The 12,118-nt window shown below is 39.0% G+C and overlaps 2 protein-coding genes across 3 annotated transcripts; both read left to right on the top strand.

The window, feature by feature from the left end:
- The first annotated feature begins 959 nt into the window (after nucleotides 1-959).
- On the top strand, nucleotides 960-1,416 carry LOC108024466 (uncharacterized). Its single transcript, XM_017094384.3, has one exon. The coding sequence runs from the start codon at nucleotides 1,029-1,031 to the stop codon at nucleotides 1,335-1,337; it is 309 nt and encodes a 102-aa protein (XP_016949873.1). The 5' UTR covers nucleotides 960-1,028; the 3' UTR covers nucleotides 1,338-1,416.
- Nucleotides 1,417-9,785: 8,369 nt separating this feature from the next.
- LOC108024444 (eclosion hormone) lies at nucleotides 9,786-12,055 on the top strand. Of its 2 annotated transcripts, none has more exons than XM_044095408.2 (4): nucleotides 9,786-9,847; nucleotides 11,144-11,318; nucleotides 11,395-11,423; nucleotides 11,693-12,055. In XM_044095408.2, exons 2-4 carry the CDS (start codon nucleotides 11,210-11,212, stop codon nucleotides 11,846-11,848), a joined length of 294 nt encoding a protein of 97 aa, XP_043951343.1. In that variant the 5' UTR covers nucleotides 9,786-9,847; nucleotides 11,144-11,209; the 3' UTR covers nucleotides 11,849-12,055. The 2 variants fall into 2 exon arrangements, with proteins under 2 accessions (XP_043951343.1, XP_016949850.1); XM_017094361.2 differs by having other exon boundaries at nucleotides 9,788-9,847; nucleotides 11,140-11,318.
- The last annotated feature ends 63 nt before the right edge of the window (nucleotides 12,056-12,118 follow it).

Below are 12,118 nucleotides of genomic sequence, written 5' to 3'. Positions count from 1 at the left end.
CAAAGGCTCTTGCAATTTCATCTCTAGCCCTATTCTTGCTCCCCATCTTGGCCCATTTTATTGAATTCGTTCGTGCAATAAAAATGTATTACCAGCATAGCCAATCCGGCTCATTCCACGTAGACTGGACCGTAAAAACTTGGGAGCAGAAGGGGAAAAGAAAGACGGGGAGTTGCTGGATGGAAACTGATGATTTTATCACAGCCAGCACTTTTTCAGCTTGAACTGTGGCAATGGCCTTTTATTCAATTTGCGCGCTTCATTCAAATTGTTCGCCGTGCGATGGGGAGAAAGCAATGCCAAAGTTTTGGCCGCCTTTTGAACTTTTTGGCATTCGCCACCAATGTATTATTGAGTCTGTAAATCGCCCAGCTTGTAGCCAGTTAAGCCAAACTATAGCCGCCTGCTTTAATTTCAATTCAAGAGGAGCCAAAAAAAACGGGGATAGTCGAAAAAAGTAAAGTCAGGGCGCCCCGGGGCGCATAAAATGCGGCGTTAATTTGACAGGGAACGTCTGGGTGCAGAGGCATGTGTGGAAAATGGAGGAAGTGTTTTGGGGGGGCTTCAAGGGGTTAAGAGCAGTCGCTTTTGGGGCCAAAAAAAACATCGCGATAGCAACTTAACGCTTCATGTGGCAAGCTTGTGAATTCGATTCCCTGAAGACGGCCAGCGGCAGATGGCTTTATTCAATGGAAAAAAATAACAAAAATTGTAAAGCAATCCTCAATAATTTTGAGAAAATAAGTTTCCCAAAATTAAGTTTATTTTGAACCCTTTCTTGTTATAAAATATTTTATTCAGAATGTATTATTTACTAAGATACCGCACCAGAAATCAAAAAAATTGACTTATATTTCTTAAAAAAGCTACACAACTTGCCTATTTGTACTTTATTAAACGTATATATATTTTTTAATAACAAATTCCGTTTACACGTATTTTTTTCTAAGTGTGCTGACAGCCTATAAAGTGATACATATTTCATTCTGTTAAGAGCTCAAAATTTACGTTTTTCCAATCACATTCACATGGCTTTGATATACTACGACCGTACGATTAACACGCCCCTGGAGCTCATCCTGGCGGGATTACGGGATGCAAACACGGGCACCTCCCTGCGTGGTCTGGCCACCTTTGTGACGCGGAAGACGGGATTTCCGGGCGAAGTCTGCCACAAGGTTATCACGGAGGCCCTCGAGGAGGGCATGGCCTGCAAGAGCATCCGGCAAGTGGATGGGCTCTTCTATGATATACCTCCGAAGCCGCCCCGTCTGCCGGCCCGGCGAAAATGCAAAATACCGCAAGCAAAGCCGTGGAACGACTGTTGCGATAATTAATTCATAATGCCGAGAGTATCCGCTCGAGTGGCCGAGGAGAGCAGAGCAAACACTTTATTAAAATTAAAATTTATCTAAATTGCGACAGCAAGCTATTCTATCCGCAAAGTACTCGAGCAACTCCGCCCGCCTCCTCCGTCTGACAATGACGGAAGGGTTGATGTTGGTGCCCCAACGCTCCCCGCAAAGTAAAGTGTCTGCGCCCGCTCCAGATACTTTTATTTTCCATTTTTTGCAGTCCTTATTTTTATTTTTTCCCTCCAAAGGTGCACTCCTTGCTGCTGCAGCGTCTTGTGTCTGTCAAACGTCAGTCTTGGCGTTGCGGAGCGTTGAAATTGAAAGCTCCACTCGCTTTGTCTTTTGGCCAGGTGGGGTAAAGGCAAAAAAATAAGGAAAAAAAGGATGGTAGGAGTGGAGAAGTGTAGGTCTGGGCCTGGGCCCGGCCCTTTGCATTCTCAATGTGTCACTTTGATTTATTATTTTCGACAGCCCTCCCCACGGAGCCCTGCTTACCAGGACTCATGAGTCTAAGCAGCAGTGGCAGTAGAGTACACGAGGAGCAAAAAATTCCAATGCTTTCACTTTTTTAAAGGTGCTGAAAAGTTAAATTTAGGTGTAATTCTTGGAAAAAGATTGTATGTATATTGGTGTAAAAAATCTAGCCTTAAAAAGTACTTCAATAAAATAATTTATGTAGTCTTTAATCTTTAATACTCAAACTGAATAGCTTTCATTTAATTTTTGAATTTAAATGTAGTGTCATCTAAGTTAATTAAAGCATTTTGAATGATACAAACCCTAGAATATAAACCCTAGAATATATAACAAACAAAAGACACATGATTTGTCCTTCACACTAAGATGTCTAATTCTAGCTTTGTCATCCGTTAGGTCTTGAAAAATGTCCAGGAAATATTTTAAATAGGTTGATGAAATAATTCTGAAATATTTTGGCTACATTGTTTTTATGAAAACATCTTTAAATAAATTTAGTTCAAATTGTTTAGTGAAATTGTTTGGCTATTTAAGCTAACTTCGCAATAATTTTACTGGGCTCATAATTCTGCATTTTTCCCCCCAGTGTATCCCTTTTCTTGGGAAGCACACAACTCGAGCGCAATTTTTCATTTCCCTTTGCATTTTTTACACGCCCCTGCCACTTTGCGTTTTTATCTCATTTATTTATTTTACAATTAGACAAAGTGAAGTGCACTTCCACACGGGCAGCAGCTGCACATGGGCTGGTGGTTATGGTTAGGGATTGGCATTGGGAATGGGTTTGGGATTGGGGGTGGCAATTGCAATTGCAATTGGAGCTGCAATGTTCTGCCATGTCCGCGTCCATGTCTGGTGTATACTTTGCGGCATGGCAGCACGCCAAGAAGTCCGCAGCCCTAACGCAAAAATAAAAGGAATCCCTTCCTAGCCGGCCTTGTGGCTGCCTTAAATCAAAAGCTTATGGGCAAACTGCTTAAAATTAACATTAAGGCTTAAGTATGGCATAGGCCCACAGCGCCCAGATACGAGATACTTTGCCCAGAAGATACTTTCTCGCCAAGGTTGAGCTGGCAAGCTGGCAGGCTGGCAGGCTGGCAATAATCATAAAAGTAGCCCGCACACAAGTCGCTCGCAAAAACTTTTCACATCGACGAAACAAATGGCAAATGGCCTGGTAGCAGAAACACTTAAGCGCCAGGTAAGTGAAAACTCAAATAAAAATGGCAGAGCGCCCCCGAAAAAAGGAGCAAACTTTTACAATGCGAGCGCAGCTCGAGGTTGGGCTATTTTTGGGCATCAGGAAACTTCAAGCTCCCCCAGATTCAATAAACCAGCGGCTGGCAGCTCTTAAAGGGAACTTTGTCAGAAGACTTTAACGAGGATTCACTGATGCTGCACAGCAGGGAGACTTGGTAAAATAGAATATTTAAATTGACTGATTTATGATTTAAGTAAATGAAACGCTAAAAAAATTGTTAAAATATTTTAAAGCACTACAGAGAATATCAGTTTAGTATCAATTCGTTTTTAGTTAAGGGAACATTTAAAAAATACTTAAAATGTAGCCAAGATTTATTTTAACATTAAAAACAAATGGTATATTTTTTGTCTTTCGCAGGAGTGTCCTCTGTGGTCCTTTGAAGGATAACTCGCAGCGTCTTGAGCTATGCAAGGCTTTATTTTTGCGACATCAGCTCTTTGCAGTCAGCATAAATTCTGATTGCGAATGGCCAGCGGCTGGACATTTATAGCCCGTCCCGTTTTGTCGGTTTGCCGGACTGCAGTTTGTCGAACTCCGATTATGAAACTGTGTACGTCTAATTGCAATTTCGGCTTCATCTGGCGTCTCTCCGACTTAAAGGCAGCCAGAAACAGTCCGGCGAGCATCGAAAAAACGACCGAAAACTAAGGCAAACTGGAAGTTTTCATTGCATTAGCCTGGTCGGGGCAAAGTTGAAATGTCAAAGCAAAGTCACACAGATACAATCACATAACCAGACGCACACACTCGCATACAGATTCATCGAGAAATATGCAAGCTGCGCACTTTGTCGTCTTCCCTGTTTGTGTTGACATTTTAGCCACTTTTTCGACTCAGAAGTGTTGGAAAGAACAAGGTTACTTTCTTTGAATTCTTAAAATTTTTAAAATATTTTTGTTTTATGTGATGGTACAATCAATAAGGTAGTAAATAACATTTAATTGAGGACCTAACCCTGATCCTAACATACTAAAATGAACTTTATAAATGAGGTATGTTAGTTTAAGATACAAAATCTTTAAGTACTGACTAAGTAATTAAATTGTAACTTTTATTATCAACTGATACCCAATTTTTGGGTACTTTCCGGTATTTTCGCCAGCTCTATGGGCCCGCATCTCACTGGCCAGCAGAGTCGAAAATTTTTTGAAATGCGACCCAATTTTGTCGTATCGCAACATGGCAGAGTTCGACACATTTCCGCACCTAGACAAGTTGGGTGAGAAGAAGCTCGGCTGGCTGACATTCTGTCGAGCTGTGCATTTTGGCCATGTGCATGTCAGGGGTAAGCCACCCCTGCACCCGGCCACGCCCACCTCGTTGTCAGCCCACTTTTCACGGCCCAGCTGAGCCATCCGTCAGTTCGATTTATGTCACACATCCCGGCAAACTCACGTGTGTATTTGCGTTTGCTAATTAACAAACGTTTGGTCCCATTTCCAGCCAGGGACATTTTTTGGCGGCCAAACTGACTAATTACACCGCAGCGTAATCAAGTGACATGGATAGTTCACTTCATCAGTAGCGGTGAAATGGTCTATTTAAACAGTTTACCCGCCATTCATGTGCACAACAACAATTGTGCCACAATGTAGTCGCAAAAACTTTAAATCGCTTGCATTTAATAATGCCACAACTCGTTGATTTAATGGCTGCAAAGGGTTATTCTTTGTTCGCCCGCAGGTTATTTGAGTTTTATTGAAATGCAAGCTGATTTAAATTTGAAAATTCATTAACCGCCTTTGAACGGCAGTCGATGGGCATTACAATACATGGAGTTGAATCATTTTTGCATTATTTCCATCAGTTTAGACGGGAAAATGCTTTTTATGGCAAGTGTCGGACTGAAACTCGAAACAAAAAGTCCTAATAATTAAAGCGTTTAAATTCACATCAATATAAATTATGCACATTTAGCGTAATGAATATTTGTTGTAATTTACCAGACTGACCAAACCCTTTCCTAGGAAAAAACCCCCAATGGAGTTCACTGTAAAACGATATTACACGTTATTATTGCATAATTTTTCAAATAAATGCTCATTTATGCTCATTTGTTTACTTTTATTTTACCCTTTCTGTGGCAATATGAACTAAGCAGCTATATTAAAAGAAATATTTAATATTACACAAATTTATATTATAATAATTATTAAGTATTGAAATGGAAACGAAGTTTGTATAATTTGTTTCATACTGGCAAAAATAAAAATATATATTTTTTACGTATTTTACAAAGGTAATTTAACAATCGGTTTTATTCTTTTATGTATTTTTTATGCAGGTGTGATGTTGTAGAGCCCTTCATTAGCACTAATTCCTGTAATTAATGCGAGTTTGCTATCATTAATCAGTTTGGCTCAGAATTTGTAATAACCAAAGTCTGTACTAATGCTAATGTGTAGATACTAATGCAAGGGCCCAATATATCAATTTGTATTTAGTTAAAATTAAATTGCAAATTAGCTGAGAGCCACATAAACTGTCCAACACCTTTTAGAGCAATTTTAATTAGAAATCCCATCTCGTACCTGATTAGTTTGTTTTTCCAGGCTTGCTGGCATCCAAGCATCTTGACAGAAACCTCAAAAAGCAATTATCAAATACCAGCAAAACCAGGCCTCTTTGGCACAGCATGGGCAAGCCAAACAATTCACAACAGAAACAAACGAAAGCGAAAACAACAGGAAATCAAAAAAACAAAAGCAGCTTCGAGTCAAATGCGGAATGAAAGGACATTAAACATGAACGAGCATTGTGGCACAAAGTAAATGGCAGGATTAAAACGGCTCATTCTGTCCCTGGCCGTGTGTGTGGGTGTGTGTGTCCGGGTGGGTGGGGGATTCCCATGACCACTCAACCACCCAGCCACCCATGCTCCCACCCACAAATGCAAGGGCAAGCCACCGAACCACCCACCCAGCGAGGTTCCAGCCTGAATGCCGCCACTTAAGCAGCGCTACGTGAGCCAAGAGACACACACGCAAATAACTGCGGGGGTAGCTTTTAATTATCTCGTTATTTTTTAATTTCCACCATTTCACTGATTTCATTTTGAGCACATCGAGCGCGACGGGCGGTCGCCTTGCCATCCAGAAAAAGCGGGAGTTGGGGACGCGGGAGTCACTCCGTAATCCCGACGCCATTCGAAACCTGCTGAATATGCAGAAAAGAAGGACCTTAAGACGCAACTAATTCGCAGCTCGCTTAATGCTGCCCAGGTTGTTGTCTTAGCAATACACTGAGAGAAGAAAAAAGGTGAAAAATCAGAGTCTGTTTTAAATTAAAAAATTAAATTAGGCAAAGAAGTTCTAAAAAGTTGTTATTATCTATTGAGTTTCAATAAAATTTTCGACTTCAAAGATATATAAATGTATAATAAAATTATATGTTTGAAAAATAATAATCTTAAATTGTTTTAAAAAATATCATGTATTTCTGATTCATATATTTTTCCGTGCCTCAAAGATATCAAAAGTTGTAATACTAATATATATTTAAAATTAAATAAAAATCATCCTAATAACGTTGAGAAAATTGTCATTACATATTTGTAATTATCATATTAATATATGTTTTAAATAAAGAGAATATAATCTTGAAAGTGTTAAAAAAAATCATTCACTATTTGAATTTTCTTAATTTAAGATTATTATTTAATGAGCTCTGAAAATAAAAAAGAATGCAAATAACATATTTACTTACCCCACCTTCCTTAAAAATCACTAAAACTGATAGTATCAACTAAGAAAACTATGAAAGCTACGTGAGTTTAATATTTCTCTCTGTACGGCAATAATTTGTTTACGCTCTAATGGCCCGGCCACTTGGACTGGCTCTTAAAGCCCCACAAAAACGACGGTGGAGTGTAAAGTGAGCTGAAAAACAATTAAGTCAGCCGGGTGCCGGCGACCCCAATCCCCCGACCTGTCGACCCACCAGCCCCCCACATTAACATCAAATTAGTTCGTGGATTAACACGTTTTTCACATGCCGGTGGCCAAAAGCAGGGGATTGGGGCGCCAGGAGAACTTCGGGAGCCCACCAAGCTCCATTACGCATACGACACGATGTCAGGCGGGGAGGCCTTAGTTCTTTAGTTTGCCCCCCGGGCGCGACGAGCCGTGAGGAAAGGCTTACTACACTAATTACACTCCTGGCTGGCCTTTATTTTCGGGGACATAGCTAAAAATACTCTACAGTTTATTATTAACAAGTGAAACTTTATTAGAAGCTGGTGTCCTTTTCATGCGGGCTACATAACCGAACAGATGGAAAGCGTAACGAGATATACAGCATCCTTAAAGATATTATATCTTTAAAATACACAATGAAAACAACAAAGAGTAAAATAAATTCTCTTTGAAAATCTTAAAGGTTAAAATGTTTGGAATGTATTAAACCTATTTATTTAATAGTTAGGAATAGCATAACTTCCAATGCTATCATTTTCACCTCCACTGTAGGTAGGTATATATTTAAATAAAGTTTTTCATTCAACCTGGCAAACTTTGCAGCTACAAAATAGGCTTCATTGCTCTTTTGTCATGCTCGGCAGAAGCTGGCCGAGATACGTATATACGGTGGTATATCTTGAAGCTAAAATCAGTGGCACAATGAGCATATTGTGTGGCTAAAAAATTTAATGCTTACGTGCCTGAAATATCTACCCGGGCACAAAGGATGCGATTGCAATGTATGAAAGGGATATGTGAGGCGCATCGACTCTTCGGGCAGAGTTCATAAATAAAGCGTCCGAAAATCTCGGCTTTTGGCTTGGTTTAAAATAAAAGTTTCTTGCCGTCGTGCCGAAAAATAAAAAAAATGTGAGAAGAAATTGCTTCGAAAATTCAGCACTATAAAGAAAATCGTTTACTGATTTACTCGCTATGGAGTTCTGATGGAAGATGGGGAAGCCAGGGAAGGGAGCACGCTGCAACTAATAAAAGTTTTCGCTGTTCGACGGCGCGTACGATAGTGTGCCACGCCCACCAACACACTTTCGCCTCCTGGTCATCGGTTGAAATGTTTGCTGTTGTGGCTTTTCAGCAATTTCAACGCACGTCCAGTGGGGGCACGATATAGTACAAAAAAGGAGAACTTAATCCGCCCAGCACTTTAATAATGAGATTTATATTGAACAGAAATTGATTGCCTCCAAGGGAGTCAATAAATGGACCAATAAACATCATTTTGGTCAGGTTCTCCTGCAGCAAACTATTTTGATATTGCCTCATAAAATTCTTGTCTTGGGCAGAGTGTTTCGAGAGCTCTTAAAATAGTCACGATGAATAGAACCTTAAACGTAATGCTTACAATCCTTGTGTGCTTTGAACAAATAAAGATTTATATTTTAAAGCAATGTGATTCACATATTACATCCATTGGTATCTCACATATAACACTAAACTGTTTCATAAATTATAAAAAAGTAGTGCAATGGTATCTTTGGTAAAGTATGACCTAGAGATACAAAAAATAAAGGAAAACCATTCAACTTCCCATTTTTCTTTCACAACATTGCATAAGATTTCAGTCGACACCTATTGTTGGTTTATAGAACTTACAATTAATACACGAGTTTCTACACAGTTTTTTTTACAGCGATACTTGAGCGACATCTAGCGGGAATAGTTATTCTCAACTGCTTTACTTTTGACTGCACTGCTTTAAGGGTATGCTAAAATTAATAAACTGAAATGGTTTAAAATATATACTTTTGTTAAATATGTGCTATTTTATTTACTTTTTAATTGATTTTTTTTAGTTAAAATAAAAATGTGTACAGTTAGTTGTATTTGTTATCCTTTTATATAAATGGTTTACTTGAATTTATTATTCGCTTTACCCACATTCGTACTTAAACATTATCTCATTTCATTTTATTTAGAATACTTGAATCGTTTATAATAGTTAATAAATTATTAATATTTATCATTATGACTATGTTATCCAGCTACAGCTAACCATGTTGATTTTTTAATCCTTTAAAGTATAGGCGTACTTTAAATAATCCCCTATGTAAGTTATTTTATAAGTAATACTCTATATTATTTATTAAAAATATTTGAGGTATTACCAAATTTAATTGTTATAGTTGACCATACAACTATGGCCGATTCCTTCCTATACCTGTAGTTTTAGACATCTGGCAACAGTGTACAACAAAATAAATAATATATTTGTTTAATACTCACGACACAATCCTGGCGCCTTCAAGGTCTTAGTCTTAATACTAAACAAATAAATGTGGGTTTCCCTTTCATTCAGTGATTGATTAATTGTTCAAGCAAGATGTGAAAACCTCTTTATGAATTCACAAACACTTGCCTCGGAAGAATAAATCTTGAACAACTAGACATCGTACTCTAGGAAAAACAATTCCTTTCGATAGTATAATTTCATTTCCTGCTCGGCCTGCAACTGGCTGACCAACCCGAAGGCAGAGCCCAAAGAACGCAATTAAACTGGCTAAGTAACATCCAGTACTCAGAACACCGCTGTGAAAAACACTCAAGAAAGCTGCGAACTAGCCAGCGGAAGTGACATTTTGCCATTTCGCACATATTCAATTAGGTGGATTTGCTGGCGAGATAAATTGATTAATTTGCTCGCGCAAATCAAACAATCGTACGAGATCCAAAGTATAAATACAACAAGAACTCTGCAATCCAGAACCAGTTTCCGGCAAACAAACGTGTTGTCAAGCCACTCAACGCCCACGCCAGTGCTGCCAAACAATCCACTACCGGTAAGATTCGAGTGCCGTTCCTACGTCACTGGGAACCGAAAATCGTAAGCCTGGCTCAAAAGCATCACGCCCACAAAACACACTTCTGTGACGTATGGGATTTATTCATTACTCATTCGCCGGCGCGTGTTGCCAATTAGTTGGGAAACATACAATTTGTGTCGCATAAAATTAGCATAACTAAAAATTTCCCACGATCTGGTGGATTTTGTTTGTTTTGCTTTATTTTAGTTTATTTTATATTTTCATATATTTTCGTTCGGTGAGATTCGCCATCGAAACCAGTTGGCGGCGTGTCCGGTTGGAGGCAGGACAAAAGAATTCTTATTTTATTTATACCTTACTGGGGCGTAACTTATTGTTGTGGCGGCATGTGGTCTTGGATCCGTTCTACGCTTTACATTTTAACCATATTTTTACTGCATTCACAGCGCCATTAATTAATGGGCTCGCCAGTCGCATACGATTTGCATTCATTACGATCCCAGTTCGGCTGGGCTGTGTCCGTTCGCTCGACACTTCCTGCTGCTGGAGCAGTTTTTCGAAGAGCTTTGTGCTTTAGCTACTTTCTTTCCCAGCTTCGGTGAATTTTGCACTGTGCTCTTGAAAATCGGGGAAATTTTTCAAGTCATGCGTTTAGGGAATTCGCCATAATGGATTATGGATTAACAGATAATTTCGTTAAACGTTACACGGTGAAAAAAATTCTACAAGCTCAGTTATTTTAATATTTTTTTATAAGAATATCATATCGTATTAAAAGGATTATAATTATATAATATAAGTATATTTTATTATTTTAAATTCCAGATTATGATGCACATTTTTTTTCTCTCTGCAGCTTCTGCCAAACATTCCATAAATTCCACTTGCTAAATACCTGCTGCTCATCTATTCACAGCCAATTTAAAAGTGTCATAAAATCTGTTCAGATAATTATGCAAAATCGAACAAACTCTTTTCTGTGGGGAGACATTTTGAAGTTTTGCGTATCGCACGCGCATTTGCATACGCTTAGCAACTATAATGGATATCTGATTGAGTTCGCATTGATTTCGATTGGCTCAAAGATCTGACGTATTTTAGCGCCACTGGGGCTGGCCGGTCGGTCGATTTGCCTCGCATCTGCGACCGGCTTCAATAGTTGCTTTTTTATTTTTTACTTTATTTTTTGCTACCGCCTCTGGCTTCTTTACTCTGTTAAGCTTTCGCATCTGCGTTTGGGCCGAGAGCATATGTATATAAAATAAGAAGACAAACGAGCGACAATAATTATTTCCACTTCGCTCTAGACAGACAACGGTCGCAAGCCAGTCAGCGCTCCAAACAAATCGATTTCGAGTCTCAGTACCAAAACCAATCATGAACTGCAAGCCCTTGATTTTGTGCACCTTCGTGGCGGTTGCAGTGTGCCTCGTGCATTTCGGAAATGCAATGCCAGCTATAAACCATTATACGCACAAGAGATTTGGTAAGTAATATAAATAGCACTTGCTTTAAAGCACTCCTTTACTAATTAGAATTTTTTTTAAATTTATTTCTTGCAGATTCCATGGGCGGCATTGATTTTATTCAGGTGGGTTTTGTATAAGGTTTCTCTCTTTAACATTATAACTATATGTTTAATATCCTTTATGATTTCAATGATATTCAACAGAGATATTTATTTAAAAAAATATATAAAAACCACTTTATCAAAAAAGTAATAATCAGTATGGCTTATATTATTACAAGCTTTCCAAAAGTACTTTTAAGGATATTCAAAATTCCAAGATTGAATATCTTATAGATTGTCGTTCCTTCTTCTACCTATTTACTTACGAGTTCACCTACCTTTCCCTACAGGTGTGCCTGAATAACTGCGTCCAGTGCAAGACCATGCTGGGGGACTACTTCCAGGGGCAGACTTGCGCCCTATCCTGCCTCAAGTTCAAGGGAAAAGCCATCCCCGACTGCGAGGACATAGCCTCTATAGCGCCGTTTCTAAATGCGCTCGAGTAAGGCGAAGAAGAGGCGAGGCGCCTCTTGTGCGGTGTGCGGTGTGTGCGGAGATGTGTGCTTTTATGGCCTGTGACTCAGGTGTGGATTTGGGTCAATGCGATGCTCAACACGATGCTCAAGTCTTGGCGATCTTGGCCGCTGATGTCGACCACAACGATGATGAAACTACTTTTGCTAAACAACTGACTTCCCAGCGCGAAACCAAAGAGTTCCTATTAACTTGTAATTGTGTAGTGAATAAATAAATAATTTAAAGAAACTCATCTGCGT

The sequence above is a fragment of the Drosophila biarmipes genome, chromosome 3R, assembly GCF_025231255.1.
Source record: "Drosophila biarmipes strain raj3 chromosome 3R, RU_DBia_V1.1, whole genome shotgun sequence".
Classification (NCBI taxonomy): Eukaryota; Metazoa; Arthropoda; class Insecta; order Diptera; family Drosophilidae; genus Drosophila; species Drosophila biarmipes.
Note: the sequence above shows the minus strand (reverse complement) of the source record. Positions and strands in the feature narration are given on the sequence as shown.